This window comes from Budorcas taxicolor, chromosome 3 (genome assembly GCF_023091745.1).
Source record: "Budorcas taxicolor isolate Tak-1 chromosome 3, Takin1.1, whole genome shotgun sequence".
Lineage (NCBI taxonomy): Eukaryota > Metazoa > Chordata > Mammalia > Artiodactyla > Bovidae > Budorcas > Budorcas taxicolor.
Window position 1 is genome coordinate 111,703,054 of NC_068912.1, and position 27,643 is coordinate 111,730,696.

General features: G+C 50.5%; 1 protein-coding gene across 1 annotated transcript in view; it reads right to left on the reverse strand.

Annotated features, from left to right (window-relative positions):
* Positions 1-329: 329 nt before the first annotated feature.
* The window catches only part of C3H1orf94 (chromosome 3 C1orf94 homolog), a 43,501-nt gene continuing 16,187 nt past the window's right edge, over positions 330-27,643 (reverse strand). The window contains exons 2-7 of the mRNA XM_052638177.1: positions 22,066-22,754; positions 18,635-18,895; positions 17,418-17,593; positions 12,914-12,991; positions 6,856-7,052; positions 330-405 (exon numbers count right to left, since the gene is read on the reverse strand). Of these exons, the coding sequence (XP_052494137.1) occupies positions 330-405; positions 6,856-7,052; positions 12,914-12,991; positions 17,418-17,593; positions 18,635-18,895; positions 22,066-22,754 (1,477 nt within the window). The remainder of the gene's footprint in view (positions 406-6,855; positions 7,053-12,913; positions 12,992-17,417; positions 17,594-18,634; positions 18,896-22,065; positions 22,755-27,643) is intronic.

Consider the following 27,643-nt stretch of genomic DNA (forward strand, 5'->3'; position numbering starts at 1 on the left):
TTCTAAAATTAAGTGTCTTACTTCTATTTTACCAATAACAACAAAAACAAAAATCACTCATGTTAGCTAAATACAGATGCATAAGTGGATGAGCAAGTGCATATGAATCCAAGGAGGGAGTGTGTGGTCTGCACTTTGCCTGAGGGCGGACTGTGTGCGTGTATGAGTGTTGGTCCATAGATGCGTCTGGCCTTGCTGTTTTCTGTCTGTGACCTGGTCGGAACCTTGGCTTTCCAAACTTCATACCAAGCTGCTGCAGAATCCAGAATTCCAGAGCCCTTAGCCCTGCTCCAGGGGCTAAGTTGGGAGGAGGGATCTAAGAAGGAGATCTAAAAATTTATGCCATTCCCACTGGAGGAAAAGTAGGGGCTGTTCATCAGGGGCCCACCGGACGTTGAGCCGAACCTGGAGGAGAAAGAAAAGGACGTCGTGATGGGACTTCCCTGGTGGTCCAGTGGTTAAGACACCACCCTCCCAGTGAAGGGGCCCGGGTTCAACCCCCGGCCAAGGAACCAGATCACACGGGGCACAACTAAGTTCGCATGCCGCAACTAAAGAGCCTACGTGTGGTAATGAAGATTCGGCCTGCGTGTCGCAACTAAGACCCAGTGCAGCCAAATACATTTTTTAAAAATTAAAAGAGAAAAACGGCATTGTGACGGAATTCCTGATGTTGGTAGTGATATTAGGGAAAGTAATATGTTAATGTGGGGGCTGTCAAAGACTGGGAAGATCATGAGAGGCTTAGAAACTGAAAGCTTTAGCAGTACTACAGAAAGCTTTGGCTCTGAGAAAACAAAATATTGAAATGATATTATTGGAAGACAACAAAGAGTTTCTTCTGCCACTCCCTTAGGTCAGGAAGGCCCTGGCAGCCCGTAGGGACTCCGTCCAGCCTATGCTTTCTCCATATCCGGGACCACAGCCTAGGAAGCCTCTCTGGATCGGAGCACCTTACCTGTGTGCCTAAGAGCCCCTATACTTGCCTTAGAGGATCTTGTGTGCCCCTCAAGAAATTTCACATCAGAGAACTCAGACCCACGTCCCAGGGTGAGATTTCAGAATCCGCCCACCCCAGGGCTCCCGATCCCCTTCTCAGCACCACGTTCAATCAGGCCCTGCATTTCAACCCCAATCTGGCAAGGAAGCCCGGAGGCACCCCTGACTGCCCGCAGCTTTGCTAGACCCCCAGGGAAGGAAGAGCTGAGAAGACCTGAGCCTCAACCTCCAAGAACAGAAATACACACTTTTCTGCCTTTTCTCCCTGGCTAGTCACACTTCGAAAGAGAGTTCGAAAGCCATCTTCTGTGTGAAGACTTCGTTGACCTCTCCAGATGGAATCATTTACTCACACTTCTGGTATTCTATTGCAATTTCTTTGCCCATCTGCTAGGATACTTTGAATGAATGGAACAGAGCTCAAGACAAATCACAGCAGAGCAAATGGCTAGATTTAGTCTAATCCAGGGATTCTCGGTCGCTTTTCAGCTGGGCAGACGCATATTACAGAAGATGCTCACGTTCGTGGCGCCCTCCCATGAATTGATGAAACAGGAAAGGAGCAGGGGGCAGAGGAGGGGAGAAGCAATGGGACGAACCAGCGCATTAATTTGTAATGCCTCAGCTGGTGTTGGTATCTGTCGCTCACAGCGAGCAGCCGTGGACAACTGAGGATTTGGGTGGTCCGCATCTCTTCTCACTAAAATAAATTTTCTGAGAACAGGGACACTGTCTGGACTGTTTATCATTCTACACTCAGCACCCAGTCCAGGACCTGGCATGAGGTAGGGTGCTGGATAAGCAATTAATGTCAGTGGTAACCTTGTTTCTTTTTCTCTTTTTCAAAAATCATACTGGAAAAGAAATTATTGGAAGCGATGCTACTATAAGGATACTCTGAATTCCACTCTGGTTTGTAAAATAAAGGCCATAACACATACTTCAGTACTTAATAATTACCAGCAATAAATTAGTTATAACACACCTCATATCTGTTGTCACACCCCATGCATCTGAGCCCTTCCGGCTGAAACGTTCTGACGGGGTCAGCTGCCAAGGGCATGCTCTGGACAGGACATACCCTAGAGAGCCAGGAAGAGGGCTAATCCATGTGGACTATAGTTATCCCGGAGTGCTTCCTGGAGGAAGAGGAGGAGCTTGAACTGCTTCTCGAGCACCGAGCACCGTTGAAAGGTCTTGGTTTGCCTGGGACAGTTTTTCCACTGGCATTCCCAGTGCAATTATTATTTGCCTTCTTTTGACTCTTAAGCTTATTACTGCTTGAAAGATACATTGTATGGTGATCCCGGACTTAGCAGAGGTCAGAGAGGGCTCCCCTCCTCCTTCCCTGAGAACACCGAGGCCACCTGCTCCTTCCTCTCCCACCACATATAGTTTGGTCTCTTGGTTCTTGTCTTTGCTCCTGAACCAGAGGAAACACTGACTCTCCTTGTCTCCCAAACTAAACTCTCTCCACCTAGGCCCTTGTACCCCTCCCTGCCCAGGACAGAGTCTTCCAGACCTTATTCCATCCAGCATGACAAGTAACCGCCAACACCACCCCTGAGCCCAGGGCTCCCTACCCCCACACTGTGGTGCCCAGGTTTTCTTGCCATACTGCCATCCCTCCATCTCTTCCTCTGGCTCCCTCCGCTCCACACTCTCCCGTTCTCCTCCCATCTCTTAGATCCTTTGCTTACGCCTCTCCATCCCCACAACCCCTCTACATGTTGGGAGGCCCAGGGCTCGATCCTTGGGCCTCTCTTCTTCTCTCTGTACATGTGCTCCCAGGCAATCTTGTCCCACCTTATGCTTCTAAACATCGTCTGTATGCTAATGATCCCCAAATTTATATTATCAGCCACCACTTCTCCCCTGAGCTTCGGACGCAGACACCCACCTGCCCATCGACAGCTCCACTCCTGTATCTAACGGGCATCTCAAATTTCACATAAGCAGAGCTTCCCTGGTGGTTCCGGGGAGCCACTGGCTGTGAGCTACTGAAGCCCGTGCACCTAGGGCCTGTGCTGTGCAACGAGAGAAGCTCCCCCAGTGAGAAACCTTGTGTCACAGCTAGACAGGAGCCCTGCTCGCCACAGCCAGAGAAGAAGCCCACGCAGCAGTGAAAACCCAGCACAGCCAAAAATACATACATACATCCATAAAATTATTGTTAAAAATTCCGCATATGCAAAAACCAAATTCCTGATCATCCGGACTTTGGTACTGCCCCTTATCCAGACACTCAAGTCAAAACCCTACAAATCAATGCTACTTGCTCACTATCATGTGTAAAAGAAATAGTGAGAAGTTGCTAAATAACAAAGGGAGCCCAGCCTGGAGCTCTGTGATGACCTAGAGGGGTGAGACGAGGGGAGGAGAGGGAGGAGAGGGAAGAGAGGGAGGGAAGGGATGTAGATACATATATGTATGTAGACATATGTGTATATATATATATTTGACTGATTCATGTTGTTGTACAGCAGAAACCAACACAAAATTGCAAAGCAATTTTCCACCAATTAAAAATAAATAAAATAGCTCAGTTAAACAAACAAAACTAGGAATCACACTTGACTCCTCTCTTTTCCTTATTCCATATCCAACCGTCAAGTCCCATCAATTCTACAAAGAAGATAAACATTTCAGATTTTTCTCGCCTCCTTTGCAGGGTTACTGCCTCGTCTATGCCTCCAGCACCTCTTGCTTGGGCAAATATAAAGGCGCCCAGCCTGGTCCCCTCCATCAGCTCTTACTCCACAGCCCTCTCTTTGTACACTGGCCCACGTCATCTTCTTACACAGAGAACTAGAACATTCGCGGCCGCCCACGTCTCTCTCCTGCCTGGCCCCACAGACCCTCTCTAGCCTGGGCCTGCCACTACCCTGATTTCCAGTCCGCCCCCTCCCCCACCAATAGTGCTCCGGCTGCTTTTCCCACCTCATGGCCACTGCGCTTTCTGTCCTTTCTGCCTAGAGTGCTCATCAACTGCACATACACACGGCTCCTTCTCTCGCTGCATTCAGATCTCCCCGCTTTCCCTGCACCTGACATGCATGATGCTTGTTTATTTCTGCAGTGTCTATCGATCCTCCTGGAATGACAGAAGGAAACACGCTTGTCTTGCTCACTCCCCTGACCCATGCCTAGAGCCAGTCAGGCACATGCAGGAGGCCACAGATAGTTTTTTGAATAAATGAACCATCCCTTTGAGGGATGCAGGCCTGCACTCCTCGCTTCACCTTTCTGACCCCACTTTCTTTCCAGCCAGCCTCTCAGGCCACCCCTCCAGCCTGCTGACCACTGCGCCTCCGTTTTCTCTCCTTTGCCCACAGTGTCCCCAGCTGGCCCCCAGCTCCCGCCCGCTTCTAAGGCCGCTCCTTCCTCAGTCTCCTCCCCTTCCTGTCTCTCTGAAGACAGCTCAAGACCAGGGCTCCACCCACCCTCTTTCTGCTCCCCACCAGTGCCTCCCAAGAGCTGGCCAGCGAGAATGGGAGCACACCGCCCCTCCACGTGGCCGGTTCTGGGCGAGTCTCTCTTCCCCCGAGCCCAGAGTTACAGCGTGGAAGGGGCATCTGCTGGCCAGCAGGTGGGCTGTCCGCCCTCTGCACTCTCATCTGCTCTCACCTCTCTTACAGACCCTGCAGTCACCTCTCTTCCCCCATCTCTCTCCCCTCTGGCCCATCAGTTCATTCCAGCATTCACAGCTCTGCATCGGACCCCCAGGCCCACCAGTCAGAGCTTTTAATAATCCAAGTCTGGCCTTCCCTTTCCTATTTTCCATCTCATTCAAGGGGTAAATCTCATACCTCAGCCAGGTGCCTTTATTCCCCAGGTCTCAAGTCTGCCATGCAACCTCCCACCCAAGGGCCTGATTCCCCAGGTTGCTGCCCCCTCCCCATCCTGTCCGTCTAGTCAAGGCTATGGTTTTTCCAGTGGTCATGTATGGATGTGAGAGTTGGACTGTGAAGAAAGCTGAGTGCCAAAGAATTGATGCTTTTGAACTGTGGTGTTGGAGAAGACTCTTGAGAGTCCCTTGGACTGCAAGGAGATCCAACCAGTCCATTCTGAAGGAGATCAACCCTGCAATTTCTTTGGAGGGAATGATGCTGAGGCTGAAACTCCAGTGCTTTGGCCACCTCATGCGAAGAGTTGACTCAGTGGAAAAGACCCTGATGCTGGAAGGGATTGGGGACAGGAGAAGGGGATGACAGAGGAGGAGATGACTGGATGGCATCACCGACCTGATGGGCATGAGTCTGAGTGAACTCCGGGAGATGGTGATGGACAGGGAGGCCTGGGGTGCTGCGATTCATGGGGTCGCAAAGATTCGGACACAACTGAGCGACCGAACTGACCCCATCCTGTAGCCCTCACTGCCCACCCAGCAGGGACCTTCCCTCTGTCCCTGGACCACTTTGATGGCACTTTGTCACAGCGCTAACATCACTGTGCCCCCTCCTCGTCCACTCTCATCTATGAAGGGACGAGCCGTGTCCTACTCATTGGCGGGGCCCCACAGGCTAAGTTCATCGTCACTACGAGCGTCAACCGACACAGCGCTTCCCCGGGTGTGTTGGTGGAACACACTGTGCTATGAGGAAAGGGGAGGAGAAAAAGGGTGGGGAGGAAGGAAGGGACGGAAGAAGGGAGGGAGGAAGGAAGGAAGGGACGGAGGAAGGGAGGGAGGCCGGAGGGGAGGCGAGGGCGGGAGGGGAAGAACAAGGAGAAAGAAGAAAGAAGAGGCCACGGCCATGGGCTTTATGTTCAGTTGGCACTACTGACCATCACCTTGTTGAATGTTCTCCATGCACCCTGGTAAGTTAAGTGATCTGTGAATTCCAACAGTTGAGAAACCTTTTTATCTTTGTTTCTACCTTTCTCATCCCAAACAGATCTGACTATGGACACCTCTTTCCAGGATTCACCCTCTACAACAAGAGTTCAGGGGGAACACCGACTGAAAGCCATCAGAGTCCAGGAAACACCCGTTGACACGACAGGGAGGGGCCGTGAGGGGGAGGAAGGGAATCCTTGTTAGGCTGGGGAGTCTGGCCCTGACTCTGTAAAGGGAGGCTCTCACAGTGGGGCACACATTCCCTGGGCACTGGGACACACGTTCCCCGGGGGGTGCCCAGGACTGGAGTCTCAGGACTGACCCGGCCCCTGCTGCCTCATGGAAGTGAAGGTTTGGTGAGCGGAAATGAGCAGCTGTGTTGTGTTAAAACAACAAACACAAATTTCTCACTGACTGGCGTGTAAAGTTTGTATGGAATTGTCAGCAAAAAAGGTTGAGTTTGCGTTGGCTCTTGGCTGCTAAGCCCCTCTCCTCTGCTGTTTGGGGTAGTTTTGGGGGGAAGTGTGAGCAGTCCGATAAGCTGTGGGAGAAGCTTCAGCAGGGCCACTTGTGAACTTACGGGGCTGTTGGAGAGATGAGCCTGGCAAGGAGCTCGGGATGCGGTAAGTGGGAGAAAGAGCTGCAAGGAGATTACCTGGCTGCAGGCTGCTGGACACCAGGCAAATGGGGAAAGGCATATGCGTCCAGTTCCAGCGCCTGCTGCCTGCTGCCTGCTGCAGGCAGTGTGTCCCTCTGCTGCTGACACACAGCTTCCTTTCTGCACCAGACTGAGGACTCCGGCCCCGAACTGGGCCCTGAAGGGGGCCCACCAGGCTCACCTCCACACCTGCTCCATCCAGCACACACACAGCCTCTGAACATAGGCCCGGGGTCTCCCCTCCTCCCCGCCAGGGAACATACGTAACAAGGAAGCACCAGTGGGGCCCATAGCACCCACCTCCCCTCTCCAGCAGCTTTCGGGAAGGCAGGTGGGCTTCCGGCATGGGCCGAAGACTCACCCGTATGCCGGGGGGAAGAGGTACTGCGGCCCGTCTCCTGCCATGGGGGAAGGGTCTCGGGGATTGCTGGCCAGCTTCTGAGGTGTCCTCTGAGGGTACGGATAGTTGGGCTGGACGAAGGGGATGTAGCTCATCAGGGGGGTGTAGGAAGAGCGGAAAATCTGTTGTCCCATCTGCTGGGGGTTGTATGGCGTCACCTGCAGGGCAGAGAGGAGAGAGGCGCAGAGTCCAGCAGAGCCTGCTGCCTCTAAACACCACAGTCCCCCAGCCCTGACCCAAACCCTAGGTCCTACCCTTCAGCCCCTGTGGCCCCTCACAGAAGGCAATGTGTTAGACTGGGGAAAGCACAGGGCTCAGCTTATTTATGGGAGACCAGCAAGGTATTTAATTTATCTGAGCCTCAGTTTCCTGATCCATAAAATGGGCAAACACTATGTCCAGTAGTATGGGGACTGAGCCAGTTGGTATAAGTAGAGAGACTGGCACATAACAAATGAATATTATTTCCATTATTGTTTCTCTTCCCTGTCCCCTAACTTTCCCTCAGTCAATAACATCTCATAAGCCCCTTGTTCATTGTCATTTACAATCTCAGTCAAGGCTGTGGAGATATGCACATCCCTGGCTTCTAGCTCAGGATCTCAACAGAACCCCAAGTCTGAGACAGCCCTGCCCAGTGGAAATTCTCGTGATGGATGATGGAAATCATCTGGGTCTCCACTGGATACCACCCACTATGGTACCCACCAGACATAAATGTGGCTACTGAGCACTTGAAATGTGCTAGAGGGACTGAATTTTAAATTTTACTTAATTTTAGTTGGCTTCAATGTAAATAACCACACATGGCTGCTGGTTACATTACTGGACAGTGTGAGTGCAAGAGAAAGGCCAAAAAGGGAAAATGGGATTCAGCTCAAACCCTAGAGAAAAGTAGGAATCCACTGGGTTTCTGAGACCACCTGGATCAGACTCACCAAGAAGCAGGGCTCCCACTCTCTTCTTGGCAAGGCAGGGGCCCCATCTGTCTTATTTACTGATTTATCCTCAGCCCTAAGACTGTGCCTGTCACATAGCAGCTGCTCAAAAAACATGTGTCAAGCGAATAAGTAAAAAAAAAGTAAAGAAAGAAAGAGGCGGTGGATGGAGGAAAGAAAAGACCAATGTCCACCTGAATACCTAAAATGATAGGGAGCTCTTTACACTGTGAGCACTGTATTTTACCACTGACAGCTCCAAACGTCTTATGTGGAGCTGATATCCATCTTCCTGTGTGTTTTGGTCAAACCTAGGGAAATTCTTGGATTTCCACTTTCACAGCAAGAGTGGGGTCCAAGCTGCTCAGCTGTTCAGCATACTGACTGCCCGCTCTCACCCTACACACCCTTATCTAATTTAAAAAGATGATAAAGCCTAGGGGTCATTAAGTGATAATAATGGTGTGCCAGGCCCTCCATGTGGATTCTCTCATTTAAACTCCGAACAGCCCCCGTGAGGTAGGACCATTAGGATTCCCATTTTAGGTACGAGGAAACCGAAGCTCAGGGAAGTTAAGGACCTTGCCTAGCAAGTGTTTCAAGTGTCCGAGTTTTGTCAGAGTCCCCGCGTCCCTTGACTCCACCACTGTGCTCGTTCCTTCTGGGAGTCTGGGTCCATCCCTCCTGGCCTTCCCCATCCTTCCCCCAGTGGACAGACAGGATCCGGTGATGCTGGATGTGGCTGCCAAACCCCCAAGAGGATGAGCTGAAGGTCATAAAGTGCCAAGAGCTCACAGAGAGAATCCAGGAAGGGACCTCCCAGGACAGACACCCAAGAGTCAGCATGGCAGGAAAGAAAACAAACAAACTGGTTTTTCCAGTGTAGGGGGTGGGAGTCCCAGAGCTGGACTTGAGAGGAAACGGATGTGAAAAACAAGACATAGGTCTTAGAGCTGATACAAGCTTCACTCAAAACTGTGCCCTAGCTACATATCACTGAGAAAAACCATAAACCAGAGCTGTATAGAAGGCTCTGGAACCATCTCCAAGACATCTTTTGTCATCTCTTTGCTGACAAAAGCAATGATAGAGCAGTGTGCCCAGAATGCCACATTTGTACAAAAATGCCTGTATAGACAGATATCACTGGGAGGACACCTAAGAAACCAGCCACAGTGATCGCCTCTAAGGTGTTTAAAATCTGATACCAGGTTTTTAATGTTACTGGTTCGAATATATGCACATACATAACTTCGTCTAAAAGCATTTGCTGAGGAGCTAGGTGGACAGAATCACTGCTCGTGGGGTGGAAGGGACAAGACTGGGATTCTGTGAGCCTGACTGCCTCCCCTCGTGACTTCATCTCAGGATGCAAAGCTGCTACTGCTGAAAGAGCAGCCCTGGCCCACGTGATAAAGTGACCCATACTTATAGTCCCTTCTCTATCTTCTAGAACATTCTAACATCCTTCAGGGCAGAGGTGCAGCTTGAAGAGAAAGGGTAGAGAGGGAGAGGCCGAGGAGTCCGTGGCTTTGAGGGGGGGCTCTGTTCACCTGGGTGTGTGCGCTGCAGGGGGCAGTGTGCAAGGCCAGACTGGGAATGTAGGCTGTTCTCAGCTCTTCTCCTCACAGCCCACCCCTCATGCAAGACACTCAGACCCTCTGGAAGTGCTGTTTCATGTTGCCTATGTGTGCTCAGGCCCACACACATCCAGTCCAGTGGCACGTATGGAAACACATCTTTATTTGTGTCTGAGTGTGTGTTTGTATTTTCATCTCTGATGCTTGATTTTTTTTAAAGATCTTTTCGATGTGGGCCATTTTTAAAGTCTTTATTTTGTTACAATATTGTGTCTGTTTGTGTTTTGTTTCTCTTTGGCCACAAGGCATGTGAAATCTTAGCTCCCAGATGGGGAATCAAACCCACATCCCCTGCATTGGAAGGTGAAGAATTAACCACGGGACTGCCAGGGAAGTCCCTCTGCTGCTTTACTTTGATATTATATTTTTATGAATCTGTGTACAAGAGGCAGTAAGCCATAGTTACTGGGAACATGGGCCCTGAAGCCAGCCGGCTCAAGGTCAAACCCCAACCTGCCACTGTGTTACTGTCAAGCAGATGTCGACCCCCAACCTACCCATGGGAGTAGGGGGTGCAGATTTAGCTAACAAAAATAGGTAACACCCACATAAATTTGAATTTAAGATAACAGTAAAAATTTTTTTAGTTTAAGTATGGTCCATGCAGTATTTGGGACATAGCTCTACTAAAATTTTATTCACCATTTACCTAGATTTAAGTTTAACTAAACCACTAGACCATTCAGATATGACCTAAATCAAATCCCTTAGGATTATACAGTGGAAGTGAAAAATAGATTTAAGGGACTAGATTTGATAGAATGCCTGATGAACTATGAACAGAGGTTCGTGACATTGTACAGGAGACAGGGATCAAGAACAGCCCCAAGAAAAAGAAATGCAGAAAAGGTAAAAGGCTGTCTGAGGAGGCCTTACAGATAGCTATGAAAAAGAAGAGAAGTGAAACGCAAAGGAGAAAAGGAAAGATATAAGCATCTGAATGCAGAGTTCCAAAGAATAGCAAGAAGAGATAAGAAAGCCTTCCTCAGCAATCAATGCAAAGAAATAGAGGAAAACAACAGAATGGGAAAGACTAGAGGTCTCTTCAAGAAAATTAGAGATACCAAGGGAATATTTCATGCAAAGATGGGCTCGATAAAGGACAGAAATGGTATGGACCTAACAGAAGCAGAAGATATTAAGAAGAGGTGGCAAGAATACATGGAAGAACTATACAAAAAAAGATCTTCATGACCCAGATAATTATGATGGTGTGATCACTCACCTAGAGCCAGACATCCTGGAATGTGAAATCAAGTGGGCCTTAGAAAGCATCACTATGAACAAAGCTAGTGGAGGTGATGGAATTCCAGTGGAGGTATTTCAAATCCTGAAAGATGATGCTGTGAAAGTGCTGCACTCAATATGCCAGCCAATTTGGAAAACTCAGCAGTGGCCATAGGGCTGGAAGAGGTCAGTTTTCATTCCAATCCCAAAGAAAAGCAATTTCAAAGAATGCTCAAACTACCACACAACTGCACTCATCTCACACACTAGTAAAGTAATGCTCAAAATTTTCCAAGCCAGGCTTCAGCAACACATGAACCGTGAACTTCCAGATGTTCAAGCTGGTTTTAGAAAAGGTGGAGGAACCAGAGATCAAATTGCCAACATCCGCTGGATCATGGAAAAAGGAAGAGAGTTCCAGAAAAACATCTATTTCTGCTTTATTGACTATGCCAAAGCCTTTGACTGTGTGGATCACACTAAACTGTGGAAAATTCTTCAAGAGATGGGAATATTAGACCACCTGACCTGCCTCTTGAGAAACCTATATGCAGGTTAGGAAGTAACACTTAGAACTGGACATAGAACAACAGACTGGTTCCAAATAGGAAAAAGAGTACGTCAAGGCTGTATATTGTCACCCTGCTTATTTAACTTCTATGCAGAGTACATCATGAGAAATGCTGGGCTGGAAGAAGCACAAGCTGGAATCAAGATTGCTGGGAGAAATATCAATAACGTCAGATATGCAGATGATACTACGCTTATGGCAGAAAATGAAGAGAAACTAAAAAGCCTCTTGATGAAAGTGAAAGTGGAGAGTGAAAAAGTTGGCTTAAAACTCAACATTCAGAAAACTAAGATCATGGCATCTGGTCCCATCACTTCATGGGAAATAAATGGGGAAACAGTGAAAACAATGTCAGACTTTATTTTTGGGGGGCTCCAAACTCACTCGATGACCTGCTACCTGGAGCAGGTAGATGGTGATTGCAGCCATGAAATTAAAAGATGCTTACTCCTTGGAAGGAAAGTTATGACCAACCTAGATAGCATATTCAAAAGCAGAGACATTACTTTGTGCCAACAAATGTCCGTCTAGTCAAGGCTATGGTTTTTCCAGTAGTCATGTATGGATGTGAGAGTTGGACTGTGAAGAAAGTTGAGCGCTGAAGAATTGATGCTTTTGAACTGTGTTGTTGGAGAAGACTCTTGAGAGTCCCTTGGACTGCAAGGAGATCCAACCAGTCCATCCTAAAGGAGATCAGCCCTGGGTGTTCTTTGGAGGGAATGATGCTGAAGCTGAAACTCCAGTACTTTGGCCACCTCATGCGAAGAGTTGATTCACTGGAAAGACCCTGATGCTGGGAGGGATTGCGGGCAGGAGGGGAAGGGGACACCAAAGGATGAGATGGCTGGATGGCATCACCGACTCGATGGATGTGAGTTTGAGTGAACTCCAGGAGTTGGTGATGGACAGGGAGGCCTGGTGTGCTGCAATTCATGGGGTCTCAGAGAGTCAGACATGACTGAGTGACTGAACTGGACTGAGGTGTCTTGTATTTTAGCTGAGGAGACCATGGGAGGGCTGTGACTCCCAGCCCAAGCGATGCAGGGCCAGGCCGTGTGATCAGCTCGGGCCGGGGGAAGGTGGGCGAACACAACCCCGTCCCAGCTCTGAGCCCTCCCACACTCCCCCCATCCAGCATGGCAGGCACAAAAGCGATCTTCCGCCTGGGCCCAGAAGGGGGACACTTTAAAAAGGCTTGAACCCAACCCCAGTGCAGCTCAGTCAACCTGTAGACCTTTGGGTAAAAATTAAACATCGTATTGCTTAAAGCCTCTGAGACATTGAGGCTGTTTGTTGCCACAGCGAAAGCTAACTCAGGCAGATTATTTCATCTCTCTGTGTCTCCGTTTCCTCATCTTGACTCTACCTCGTAGTGTGGTTCTGAGGAGTAAACGAATGCAGGTAAGGCCCTTAGAGAAGGGCCTGGCGCACAGTAACGGCTCTGTAAGCACCAGCCAGCATTGTCTCCTGGGGACACTGCTTTGTGGCCGCATGCATTTTGGTGCTTGTGTCTGTACCTTGGGGTCAAATGTGGGCCAGAAAGCATGGCTGGTGACCAGCTGGACAAAGACAAGGGGGCAGACATCCTTCTGACCTGAAGGCCTCCATGGGCTGGGACAGAGGTGAGGGGGTCATCGACTCACCTGTCTGGAGTAACACCCCACCTGGGGGCCCAGGGTCTGCTGGTAGGGCATTCTGGCTGCCCGCTGAGGATACAGGCCCTGGGGAGAGAAAGGAGGGACTCGGTGCCATGGGGTGATAGGCTTCCTGCCAGAGAATGGCAGCCACTCAACTCAGCTTCCAGCTCCCTTGCCTGGATCTCCAGACACAGCAGAGTCCAGCCCACCACCCGTGACCCCCAGTTGCTTAGTCCAGCTGGAATCAGGTTGAATGGGCATGCCTCACACCACATACAAAGCCCCTGGTTAGCAGGATTCACAGCCTTTTGATTGAATATGTAAGACATGAGCTTTAGGGACCTGCTGTCTTTTGAAATCCAGATCTGCTCCTTAGGCTGTGTGACCTTGAGCAAATCATTTCACCTCTCTGAGCCTCTGTTCCCTTGTGTCTGAAATTATGTGTGTTTAAGCCTGCAAAGCCTGTGAAGGTAGCCAGATTATCTCTGTTGGTGTCTATGCCCTTTTCTAAGTGCCCTTCGCCAAAGCCCATTCCTGGCCCAAGGCAGGAGGTGCTGAGGCTGTCTGTGTCGTGTGTGCTAGGTTCCCTCATGTTTATTTAAACACACTGGCCTGTGTGCTTCCATCTGTGTCTGCGGCCATGTGTTTCTGTGTACAAACATGCGACTGTGAACCCAGGTGTGTTAGTCTGGGTCTCTGTTGCTGGGTGTCTGTCTGCCCACAAGTATACCTGTGTCTGTACCTGATGATAAAGACTGTCGTGAAGATACATGAGCTAATCTGTCTAAAGGGCCCAGAATAGTACCCAGCATGTAGTAAGGATTCTGCCAGTGCTAGGTACTTTTACCATCTCTCACTGTCTGCCTCCTATCCCCACTGCTCCTACCACTTGAAGAAGCTGCCTGGCAGCTCAGCCCAACGGTAAGTAGAAATTTTATTCACAACTCTGTCCAGAGTGGCCTTTGGTGTCCCTGTGCATACACACACACACACACACACACACACACACACACACACACACACAGCAGAACTGCTGCTGTGGGTGGGGTCGGCTCATGACTCGTCCAGGCCCAGGCTGCCCCTACCTGCCAATTCAGAGTTAATCCATAAGATGCGGCTCAAAACCCAAGGCACCCCTCAGACCAGAATATGTCTTTCCAGAAGATTCCACACCAGAGATGCTGCCTCCATCATGCACTCAGCTGAGCCAGTCATCAAAGCGCTGATGGCTGAGCTGCCCTTGATGACTTCCTCAGGGCCCCTGGACTGCTCGTAAAAGGCTCCAAATCCCTGATGTGGGGTTCTGGGGAAGGCCTCCCAGCTCTCCTAGGCGCAAATCCTCTCGGGGCCTTCCTTGTTCTCGGCTCCCATGCACCTGCACTTGACCGTGGCCGGGCCTCCCGCACATCCACCAACCCCTCCATCGCTTGAATCCAGTGCACGAGCTTGCCTTTTCTTCAAGCTCTAAGGCCCAGGGCAGCCCCACTTACCCCCACAACCAGCCTGTGAGCCCGGGCATGGTCTGAACTGGGGCAGGGAAGTCAGCTAATGGGGCTGCCCTGCCCGTGCCCAGGCCTCAGTGGGCTCCAAGGCCACGTTCTAGGTGCCCCTCTTCTGTTTCACCACCTCCCCATCAGCGCTCAGCCCTGCTTTCCACAGCCAACTCCCCTGGGCCACCGTCCTCCCCACGCCTGCCTGGGCGAGGCGACCCTTAGGATATGTGAGCCACTCCTCCCTGCTCCATCATGGGGTGGGTTTTCAGGAGACAATGCCGTATTCATCAGTACGAGCCGCCCTCAGCGACTTGAAGGGGATTTCTAGTTGTTCAAATTGCAATTCTATGAAATCACAAGCAAAGGGAAATACACATCCATTCCTCTTTGCCTGAGGCTGTGACCTCTTTGCATGTGTCCGCCCTCCTTAATTGGGAGCAGAATTCCTTTGTGCCAAGCAGCTGGGATTCTCTTTGGAGCTCCTGGGTGCTGGGGAGTTAGTCTTCCACGGCTCTTCGTCCGTCCACTGCAAAGCTCTGAGTAAACTGGATTTGGGACGTCATCTTTATTCCTAATGTCAAGCAGGAAAGAGAGACTGGGATGGACTGTTCCCTGTTTCTCCTGTGTGCCTTCTCAAGGTCTGCAGACCTCCCTGACCCCGTGTCCCAGGAAGACCAGGGCTGAACAACAATAAGAGCCAACATCTGTATCATACTTGAGATTTTACAAAGCCCTTTCCCATTCATGGACTCAATTAACCTTACAGTTGACTCAAGTATTTGCTGCCGCTGTAATTATTATGAGGCCATTTCATAGGTGAGGAGACCAGGGCTCAGAACATTTGGCTAACTTGCTCAAGGCCACACAGCTCAAAAGTAACACAATTCCCTTAAATCCAATTCTGATGATTCTAAAACCTGCCTTCTTTTTGTCATATCAGACCCCTTGATCAGCTGTCTTGAAGCTGGTTGGTATCATGAAATCATGAGAAGCTGGGAAAAGGTAAGTCACGCTGTCTGTTGTTACCCCTTGGGAGGGTCGGCGTGTACAAGTGACTTCGGCTGGGCTCAGTCAGTGTCTAAACTGCTGCACAGAAGCAAGGGGCCTACCAGCCAGGGCCTTTCTGCCCAGAGGCCCAGGAAGCTCAGAGTCAGCCCTGTGATGCAGACACCAGCATCTCTGAAGACAAAGGAGCTTCTTGCTAGAAGAATACTTCCGAATCTCACCCATGCCAAAAGTCAAGTCAGAAGAAGTTAACATAGCAGAGAGACTGTCGCCTCTTTACAAAACAAACCACTGCAAATTAGCTTTACATGGTGAGCCCGCTGAGTGAGTGCATTTGAGAGTGAATCAATTTACACTAAATAAAATTATGCAGTTTTTTCTCTCTCAGAGGTGAGGGGCACACCGTGCTGGCCTTGGATTTGTCCCTGACTCATACTGGACTCCGAGCTTCCTAGTCACCTTGGAATCCCCAGCCTGCAGTCAGTGTGAAGCAAGGAGTTTTGTTTTTTTTCTTAAATTGTTTAAATGAGAAAATAAATACATACAAATGAGTACATCGGGGATAAATGACTCAATAACAAATGTGCAAGGGTGGAGGAACTTCAGTGAAGGAGCTGGTGAACCAATGAGGATGTGAACAGGGTATTTCTCCAGGAGAGCATATGGTAGATTCAGGATGGATGCACCTGGGGTTTTCCCATGGATCACGCTTCCTTACACCGTCTCACCTTAAAGGTGGGGCTTGAGAAAGAGGGTGGCCCCTGGCTCTCTTTAGCAAACCCAAAGAAGACTTGAAACCAAAACTCTGGAGAGAAAGGACCATGCTAAACCCCTTTACTTCAGTTCCTGTTTTAAGAATCAGGGGCTAAGTCCAGTGGGCCAGCTCAGAGGGGCTTCACATGGAGTAGAGAAGACCCACCTCTCATGCAGGATGCTAAGCCTGCTGCTGTCGAGGAGGAGGAAATACCACTGGGAGCCCAGGGGCAGTGGAAGGGGGAGGGGCACAGGGGCAGGATGAGAAGATCTTCAGGTTGGATCTCCTCTCTTTGCCCTCCCTGGGCTCGGCCAGGCTGGGCTGGGGCAGCAGGCTCCCAGGGGCCTGCCCCTTCTGTACACCTGCACGCCATTCTGGCAAGCAGCCAGGGAGGGGAGAGAAGACCAAGAAATCTTAGGTGCTGAGCACCTGTCCTGGAGCAACGGAACACTACCTGGAGGGACTATTTAAGCTCTTGGTTCGGACTATGGTTTAAATCAGAATGGACATTTATTTGATTTTTTTTCATCTCTCTACCCAGTGGGTGGCAGCTCTTACAGGAGATTAAGTTACATACACGAACGAAAGGAACTACATTTTCCCGGAGTAAATAAGTTGTGTGAGTAAAACTGCCAGCCTTGCAAGCGTTTCCCCCACCCCTTTGTGTCTGACGTCTCTTAGCTCTGAGTCCAAGACCAAGACTGTGTGCCAAGCCACCTCAGCCGGTAGAAGCTAAGATTGCTAGGTTGTAGTTGAAATAAAACGGCCACATAATTTGTCATCTGCAGCGGGACACTTGAGAGTGAAAGGGGGTACAATGAATAATTATGCTGGGACAAAAGACCAAAACAGGGACTGTCCCAAGTAATCCAGGGCACGTGTCATCCGACTACAAAGCAAGCCCCAGGAGGTGGTGGGAAACGAGGACTGTGCCATCGGTCAGGTTTCCTTGGGAGCCCAAGTACTTCACAGCCCAGGATTAGCCAAGCGGCTCTGAAAGACACAGCACAGAGTGAACCGGAATCGAGACAAAGGAAAATGAGAAACAGGCACACGTGCGTGTGTGTGTGTGTGTGTGTGTGTGTGTGTGTGTGTGTGTGATGCATGTGCACGCGTACCTGGCAGTCGGTCTGATGGGGCCCCTATGAAGAAAGTAACTAATGAGTCCACGGCTCTTTGTGAATGAGGCTCCTTGTGAGCCACAGCGCCTCCCTGGACGGCCACCACCGGATAACTGGGCCCGGACCTGCTCACTCACCTGGTACTGGGGGAAGGTGGAGGGGTTTGTGAACACGGGCGGAGGTGCGTAGTTCAGGTTGAGCCAGAGGGGCTGGTTCAGCGTTGCTGAGGTCAAAGCAGTGGCAAAGCGTGGGGTGAACACGTTCCCTGTGTACTTGAGGTTGTTCTTGTCGGCCCCGGTCACAGGTGGGTTAACTGTAAGTCACAGGAGAGGTAGGGCGTTTCATGATTGAGGAAGGGAGAGGCCAGCCTGCCCTGGCTCCATGACTGCCCCCAGGGTTAGTGTTCTCACAGGTCAGGTATTTTAAAGGCTCCCAGAGCGTTCTTCAAAGCTCAAGGAAAACACTGTTAGTTCACACCTTGCCAATGTGGAAGGGGTGAGAGGCCCAGCATGGTCTGCCATGGAGCATCTCCTTCATGACTCACAAGTAAGGAGGCAGTTTAGCAAGAGATACAATCAACCAGCTTGTCTCACCTACGTGCAAAACTATATTCGTTCAAGTGCTTCGGAAAAATCCAGTTTGATACAAACAATTGCTACGCTGTGGGAAGCCATTCTTATCAAATTATTAAAGCACCCCACTGGGGACATGTACTTGGCAACAGCGAGGACCTTGTGTAGGTGTTGCATCTATGCCAGAGTCATTTTTTAAAAATATTTAAAAATATTATATAATCCCCTTTGGTAAGACCCCAAATTAGTCTGAATGAATGATATTTGATGGAGTTGTTTCAGGATATGAATCCTGGATTCTTTCCTTCTATAATATGTCCTGTGGGCTTAAGAGTTAGAGATGGGGTATCAGTGTCCCCTTTTTAGCACCTTTTGTTGGGGGGAGAATGTTTTACTAAAACAGTTTTAGATGTACAAGGGAGAGAAAGCTGAGACATGAATAATCGAAATGTAGAAATAATCTTAAAGCATGGGATTTTCTTTGGCTCAGGCAACTTGAGGGGACATAAGACATGCTGAGTCAGGGCTATATTCAAATTAACCACCAATAAGGCCCATGTGACCCCTGAAAGTCAGCTAGATTTCTTGAGCTCTTCCCTGTAGGGATGACACAGGAAGAAAGCCATTTCCCCATTCTACAGGACTAGGGAAAGACAGTGACCTGCCCATGGATGACAGCCGTTTGAGGACAGAGCTACTCCAGGGGCCTATGAGGGTTTCTGAAATCCCTTCCTGCATAGACTCTCTTCCTGCATAGAGAGATCTGGGCAGGGTCAGCTTACGTTTCAGCTCCAGCCTGTCCACCTCCACTTTGCCACGAAGTTTCAGCTGCCCGCTTGGGTTCTTGGTGGCCCCAAGGAACTCATAGAGCAGGTTCTTCTCGGCCTGCCAGGCAGGCTTCTTGGCCGGCAAAGCCATGGACATGGAACCCGTGGGGTCACTGCCACCCTCCTCACCACAGGTGTCCTTCTGGCTCGGGGACCACTGGCTGAGAAAGAGGCTCTCTCGGCCCCTGGTCAGCTCCTTGGCACCTGGGTTCCGTTCTAGAGCAGAAGAGAAGCTGAGTCAGTGACTCTGGAAGACCACGTGCTGGATGGGGGGAGCATGGTCTTGTGGACAAAGTCATGGATCCTCCGCAGCACACCTGAGACTCCCACCACTCTGGGCTCTCTCTCAACCAAGTTCAGTCCAAGTCCAGTCCCTGAAGCCTTCCCTGACCAGCGCCCATGACGGTCTCACACCCTTGCATGCATGAATGCATTCATCCATTCTTGTCTTCTTCCATCTGTCCACCCATCCATCTATCCTTTTATCCACCCATCCATCTTTCCTTCCTTCCATCCACTCATCCATCCTCCCTTCCCTGATCCCATTCTCTCCTCCTTAAAAAACTTCCTCCCTTTTAGTTCCCTCTCTTTTCTTACCTTCTTTTCTTTCTTTTCTTCCTTCCTCTTTTCCTCCCTGCCACTTCTTCCTTTCTCCCTCTTTTTTCCTCCCTTCCTTCCCGCTAACCATTTGTAGGTTGGATCACAAAGGTTCCAGATAGTTCCTGTCTTCAGGGAGCACACTTTGCTTAGTGGCGGTGGGCGGGGGCGGGGGGGGGGGGGATGGGGGGTTGGTTGGCGCACACACATTCCCACACAACACGCAGCTGGTCCCTCGTCACAGACTCTCCTCTTGCTAAGTCGTCCTGGCGATTCAGCACACTCATCAGCGCCAGGCTCTGACCTGAGTCCTGGGGACACTTGGATGAGTCAGAGCCAGACTTGGCCCGGCAGGAGCTCACAACACGGAGGAAGAGAGAGACAGACCCAGAAATAGCTCCGGGACAAGGCAGATGGGGACCGTGAGGTGACGGAGGGACACAGCGGGGGAAGAGGGCGGCTGAGACAGCTTCTGTCTGAGGACCGGAGGGATTCCAGGAGGAGGAGGCCTGCAGCGGGGCCCTACACCCAGAGCCATGGGTGACCGCAGGCAAAGGCACAGAGGCATGAGTGAGCCACTGGCTGCTGTCGGTGCCAGGCTCAGCTCTCTCTCTCCAAACAGACCAAGTCTCCCTTGTGCAAGGACACTGCCTGGACCACCAAGGATCCCCCTACAACAGTGGTTTTTCACCCAATTTTCCTTTTGAGCAATGGAACTCTTTCTTCCAACGAAACTGTTTCTTCCAACAAAGTATGGCAGGGGGATGCACCATACTGCAAGTGTAAATACATAGTTCGTGCATGCTCAGTTATGTCCGACTCTTTGTGACCCTATGGACTATAGCCTGCCAGGCTCCTCTGTCCATAGGATTTTCCCAGCAAGAATACTGGAGTGGGTTACCATGCCCTCCTTCAGGGGATCTTCCCGATCCAGGGACTGAACCCAAATCATCTGGGTCTCCTGTATTGCAGGCCAATTCTTTACCACTGAGCCACCAGAGAAGCATATAATATATATACATATATACATATATTTAAGGCACTGCTTGGCTGAAGCAGAGAAGAGGGCCTTGCTCTCAGCACCTTCACGTTTCTCCCAGCTTGGAGGTCCTGGTCTCCATGGAGCTTGGCTGTGAAATGGCACTGGACACACGGCGGGGACAGTGGATCATGCTGGTAGCAATAGGATCAGAGGGCTTGGGCCCAGAATCACCTGTTGGGAGTGGACACGATCCCACCAACTCTTAGTCCCACTAGCCCATGGCCTTGGGGCTGAGTCTGGACAGGATGGGGCCTGCCCAGTTACTGCCATCCCAGCAAAGGAGAAAGCTGCTCTAGCCTGAGCCAGAAGAAAATGACAGTTTTTAGCAAAACATGTCCCTGGTAATTTCCTAGAGCTTGTCTGGTTGCAGAGTGTGGCCCCCAGCCAGTGCTGAGATAACAGTACCCACTAATTATAGCCCTCTCCCCAGAGGCCCACACACCTGCCATCACACCCCACCCCAGCCACCTGAAACACACTTGCCACTCACTCATCTCCAGAGCTCCCTCTTCCAAAGGCTGTATACACAGACACACACACACACACACACACATCCCTTCCTGCCATTCCCTTAGCGTGCTCACACACATACACAGCTACACACACAGAAGGGTTACACTCAGATGTGCCCAGACTGCATTTCCATCTGCAAAGTTCCTCTCAGCACACCTTCGCTCACACACCTGTACACACACATGCAAATGGTGGGAAGGTGTGTGGGACAGAACTGTCTCCAAACCAGCAGCCCTGTCTGACAGAGGAGAGAAGGAGATGGGAGGCACGTCTCCTCCCCCGGGTATGCCCCATCATCTCACATACACAGCTTATCGTCCCCAGAGTCCCTGGACCCCTGGAGGCCTGCCCAGGACCCAGAGTCCAGCGTGCCATCCACAGTTTGGAGTCCTTGGCTTCTTAAAATGCTCCTACAGAATGTTCTCTGGGGTGACTGTGTCCCTGTTTTCTTAGGAAGATGGATCTGGGCCCTCCCAATACAGGCATCTCTCCTTTACCCATCTCTCACAACCGGGGGGGGAGTTTTTCTTCCAGCTTCCTCCCAATGATTGCTGATGGCAAGCAAGTGTCACTGCCACCAGTCTTCCTTTTTGGAACCATCCAGTCTGAGTAGCTGGATCAGAACAGACACAAAATGCAGAATCCTGGAATTTGGGGAGGCAATCCGGGGAGGGTGCGGACTCCTCGATTTAGGAGTGGGAATGCACTTTGCCAAAGCCCTGGAGTCCCTGGGAACAAACCCCAGGGCCAGCAGTCTGCCTGCACCCGGAGAGTTTACACATTCACCCCCTATCCCCGGGAGAGGGGACCAGGCATCATGGTCAGGACAGGAGCCTCCATCAGAAGCCAGTTAAATGCCCTCCTATTTAGCTCACAGTCCCCTGGCTGCACTTTCACCCTGGATCCAGCAAGGGTAAATGCTTCGTTCAATGTCCTCGGGGTGTCTTTGGATTTAAAAACCCAGTCAGTTACAAAACAGGCCTCTCCCTCTTCCCAAAGTGTATTGGATTCAGGGCCACCATGTCTGGTTACATGAGACGTGCCCTGTATATGAGCATCCGGCAGAGGAGGGCTGTGGGGGCTGAAAACAGCCTGCACCCTGGGACCATGCTCATCAGCAAGGCTACCTCGCCCTACTTTGCACAGCGATGCTTCGTGTGCCTGATGCAGCCCACGTGCTAAGTTTCTCCTCCTAGCAAGCGTGCTTCCTAGCCCTGCTCCCAGCCCCACTCACCCATCAGTTGGTACCCCTCCATGATGGGGTCAGCCTCGGGCTTGGAGCAGATCTTGGCGAACACTGGAAGCTGCTTCTTCTGAGCAGGGAGCTCGGGGAGTTTGCTGGGAGTCACAGGCGGAGGCGGGGGAGGCAGCAGAAGGAACGGGCCCAGCCCCGCGGGCTCTCTGGGTCCAGGGCCACTGAACGTGCTGCTCTGCAGGAAGTCCTTGATGACCCTGGTCTCCTCCAGCACCATCTTGCTGTCGGGGGCCTTGGACGTTTCTGTGGACTTCAGTGGGAATTGAGCCAGGAGCTTGCTGATCTCCGAGCTGGAGGCCCCCAGGCTGCGGCTCCTGTCCTCTGTCCCCTTGGCACTCTTGACCTTGGCAGCACACAGGATGCCCGTGACCGTAGACGTGGCAGAATCACAGTCTGGCCGGCTGCCAACGACTGACATGGCCACCTTCGGCTCCAGGAGCTTGTCACCAGCCATGACGGAGGCTCCTGGGTGCTCACTGCTGCTGGCCACCAGTGAAGGCATGAGAAGGCAGGGGGCTGGCTGTCTGGGCCCCTCAGCATTGCTTCTGGGTGCCTCCAGCTCCCCCGAGCTCTTGGTGACCAGGATGAGGTGCTCTTTGGTGAGGCTCAAGAACTCCTGCTCCACCAACAAGGAGATCTCGTCTTTGCCACTGGTGAGCTCCAGAGCCCTGCAAACAAGTTAGAAAGAGAGATGGCTTCAGGGCCGCTCCCTGAGAGTGGCTCTGCAGTGGGGCACAGACTCCAGGAAAAGGGGCTAGAGAAAACATGTTTGCCAAGGTGAGAAGCCTATTGCTCTCCACGAGAGAAACTGGGCCATATGTGGACCCACAGGGTTTTTATACCATACCAACAGGCAATGGGCTGGATGAAGCACAAAGTGGAATCAAGATTGCTAGGAGAAATATCAAGAACCTCAGATATGCAGATGACACCACCCTTATGGCAGAAAGTGAAGAGGAACTAAAAAGCCTCTTGATGAAAGTGAAAGAGGAGAGTGAAAAGTTGGCTTAAAGCTCAACATTCAGAAAACGAAGATCATGGCATCTGGTCCCATCACTTCATGGGAAATAGATGGGGAAAGAGTGGAAACAGTATCAGACTTTATTTTTTTGGGCTCCAAAATCACTGCAGATGGTGACTGCAGCCATGAAATTAAAAGACGCTTACTCCTTGGAAGAAAAGTTATGACCAGCTTAGACAGTATATTAAAAAGCAGAGACATTACTTTGTCAACCAAGTTACGTCTAAGTCAAGGCTATGGTTTTTCCAGTGGTCATGTATGGATGTGAGAGTTGGACTGTGAAGAAAGCTGAGCACCAAAGAATTGATGCTTTTGAACTGTGTTGTTGGAGAAGACTCTTGAGAGTCCCTTGGACTGCAAGGAGATCCAACCAGTCCATTCTAAAGGAGATCAGCCCTGGGATTTCTTTGGAAGGAATGATGCTAAAGCTGAAACTCCAGTACTTTGGCCACCTCATGCGAAGAGTTGACTCACTGGAAAAGACCCTGATGCTGGGAGGGATTGGGGGCAGGTAGAAAAGGGGACGACCGAGGATGAGATGGCTGGATGGCATCACCGACTCGATGGATGTGAGTTTGAGTGAACTCCAGGAGTTGGTGATGGACAGGGAGGCCTGGCGTGCTGCAATTAATGGGGTCGCAAAGAGTTGGATACGACTAAGCGACTGAACTAAACTGAACTGAACTATAGTCCTAAGAGCTTGGTTCTGGGAATCGGGACCCCTGGGTCCTCTCCCAGTGCTCCATCTTGCTGAGTGGGCTGCGTCTTGATTTCTGTCCATCGCTCCCTGTTTGGTGGTGCTCAGGACCCAAAGCACTAAAAGACCAGCAGCAAAGGGGACAGGACTGAGTCAACAGCTCTGGACGTGGCATCCAGGGTCCCGGGGCCCCAGGCACTGCAGGATGGTCTGAGTCAGAGCAGGTACAGCAAGGTGGCAGCTGGAGCTCACAGTCTGGCTCAGTCACTTCCCAGCTATGTGATCCTGGGTCCCTTGCTCAGCATCATGGTACCGCTATCTTCCTTCCTGGTGAAGCAGAGTATCACAGAGACACTTCAGACCGTGTCTCGCACAGTAAAGGCAATTAAAGGGACAGCCAGTCTATATACACCCCTGTCAGCCGGGCTGGGCCTCTGGATCCTGAAATCTGCACAGTGGCTCCATAGATACTGTGTCCACCTTGGCTGGCATGGCCTTCTGACCAGATCACAGATTGGGCTGCCTGGGAGCACCAGCAATTGCTTGATCCCTGCACTGATTCACAGTAATCTTCCTGTATCTAAACACTGGCCTCTACCTGCACCTGAGACCTGGGACCTCCAACTGCACCCTTGGTGGCCAGTACCATTCTAATGTGGCCTAATGGTCCCATGGACTCTAAGCTCCTAGATGCTGGCTGTCTCCAGGCGTGGGAGAGGGTAGCAATCCTGCCGGACTGGTTTGGGCCCACACTGCCCCACCAGCATCCTTGGTAAGGGGGGCCCTTCCTCGCTGGTACTCCCAGGAGGACTGTGGCAGCCCACCCTGCTCCCCCTCCTGGGTGGGTTCCCAGGAAGGGTGGATAAGTTGGCCTACACAGAGCATTCTAGAGACTGCTCAGAGTTCTACCACTGGTGAAAATGGTGAAAAAAGAGGCAGAGGGGAAAATTAAAGCATCCTGTGAATAGATCTTTGGGCAGGCTCAGAGTATATTCCTGCCCTGACAGCCCATTCTGTGGATGCAGTGAGCCCTCAAAACAATGACTAGCAAATGCTCCCAGCAAGGATGTTCCTTTAATGCTCTGTATATGAACACATGTACACAGACACACACACAGACACACACACACACGTACAAAATGACTCACAGTCATCACACATAAAACCAGGGGATGGTCTCTGTATCTGACAACCAGTCAGAAAGAGCACAGGCTACAGCCCCAGGCGCTCCTACTGTGCCGGCATTAATCCCATAGCTGATGGTTACTGGTGAGTCCCAAGGGGTCCTGGTAAAGGTCACGGCTGGCCAGGACACTTGGGAGGCCTAGGGAAGAGTTTAAAACGTGGGAGGTTGTCACTATTCTAATGTCAGTGACAGCCACCACCTCCTAAACACCAGCCCTGCATGTGGTCTCCCCAGGCCTGGAGGCTGGGAGCTGTGCCAGGAAAAAGCAGGCTCCAGTCAACAGACTGAGATCAGAATCGGGCACTACTGCTCACTTCCTGCCACATCCCGGAACCCTGGGGACTCCCCTGTGACAAAGTACGACACCTATGGCACTACAAGCACCCAGCCCCTGGGTGGGATGAGCACTTGATGCAGTGACCCCTGTGCAGGCTTGGAACAGACACACACCCAGGAGCACTGGGCACGCGGCGGCTGGCAGCAGGAGCGGGCTGGTGCTGGATGCTGGCCATTGGCGCCATGGAAGGGGCAAGGCCATTCACTCGGTTCTTCCCCTCCTCCCAGCTCTCTCTCCTTACTCCCATCTTTCCTCCTCCCCACATCTAGACTCAGTCTATCAACTGGACGCCTCTGCTGCTGTGTCCCTGGGAACATGCTTGCAACGCAGGAGACCCGCGCTCAATCCCTGGGTCAGGAAGATCCCCTAGAGAAAGGAATGGCTACCTACTCCAGTATTCTTGCCTGGAGAATATTCCATGGACAGAGGAGCCTCATGGGCTACAGTCTATGGAGTCACAAAGAGTCCAACACAGCTGAGCGACTAACACTTTCATTTCACTTCACTTTCCTGCTGTGTCCCTGGGAACACTTGGAATAAAGAGGCTACCAATCCATGGTCCCAAGATATTGATTCCCCATATTCTTCATTATCACCCTCAAAGGGAACAGGGGAATCTCTAGTCACAGAAACCAGACATTAGAAGGACCAGTTTTTGCCTCTCTGTTCAAGCTGGCTTTAGAAAAGGCAGACGAACCAGAGATCAAATTGCCAACATCTGCTGGATCCCGGAAAAAGGAAGAGAGTTCCAGAAAAACATCTATTTCTGCTTTATTGACTATGCCAAAGCCTTTGACTGTGTGGATAGCAATAAACTGTGGAAAATTCTGAAAGAGATGGGAATACCAGACCACCTAACCTGCCTCTTGAGAAATCTGTATGCAGGTCAGGAAGCAACAGTTAGAACTGGACATGGAACAACAGACTGGTTCCAAATAGGAAAAGGAGTACATCAAGGCTGTATATTGTCACCCTGCTTATTTAACTTATATGCAGAGTACATCATGAGAAACGCTGGGCTGGAAGAAACACAAGCTGGAATCAAGATTGCTGGGAGAAATATCAAGAACCTCAGATATGCAGATGACACCACCCTTATGGCAGAAAGTGAAGAGGAGCTAAAAAGCCTCTTGATGAAAGTGAAAGAGGAGAGTGAAAAAGTTGACTTAAAGCTCAACATTCAGAAAACGAAGATCATGGCATCTGGTCCCATCACTTCATGGGAAATAGATGGGGAAACAGTGGAAACAGTGTCAGACTTATCCAAAATCACTGCAGATGGAGATTGCAGCCATGAAATTAAAAGACACTTACTCCTTGGAAGGAAAGTTATGACCAACCTAGATAGTATATTCAAAAGCAGAGAGATTACTTTGCCGACTAAGGTCCCTCTAGTCAAGGCTATGGTTTTTCCTGTGGTCATGTATGGATGTGAGAGTTGGACTGTGAAGAAGGCTGAGCACCGAAGAATGGATGCTTTTGAACTGTGGTGTTGGAGAAGACTCTTGAGAGTCCCTTGGACTGCAAGGAGATCCAACCAGTCCATTCTGAAGGAGATCAGCCCTGGGGTTTCTTTGGAAGGAATGATGCTAAAGCTGAAACTCTAGTACTTTGGCCACCTCATGAGAAGAGTTGACCCATTGGAAAAGACTCTAATGCTGGGAGGCACTGGGGGCAGGAGGAGAAGGGGACGACAGAGGATGAGATGGCTGGATGGCATCACGGACTCGATGGACGTGAGTCTGAGTGAACTCTGGGAGATGGTGATGAACAGGGAGGCCTGGCGTGCCAGGGGTCGCAAAGAGTCGGACACGACTGAGCGACTGACCTGAATTGAACTGTCCCCCTCCAAAACTTGCAAAGCAAGCTGTATACAGATAGATCTTCTGAATTAGAAAGACATCACAATTATGTTAATTTTTAAAAGTCAGAATAATGGTATTGTGGTTATACTTAAACAATAAAAGCGTTATCTCTTAGAGATACATGCTAAAGTCTTTACAGATAACATTACATCTGGGGTTAGCTTTAAACTTAATCTAGCAGGGGGAGGGAAAAGATAGGGGTTGGGGAGTAGATAAAGCAAGACTGGCCTTATGTTGACCGGGTCTAAGGCTTAGTGAGAGGTACATGGGTCCACCAAGTACTATTAGCTCTATTTTTGTCTGTTTGGCTTCTCATTTTTTTTTTCTGAAAAAAAAAAGTTCTACAATAGACAGACACACAAGTCTCGCCACGGTATCCTTCAAAGCACCAGCTCCAAGGAGAAGTCAAAGCAGCTTTTAAAAGACCCACGAGGCCTGAGGTCTCTGTACC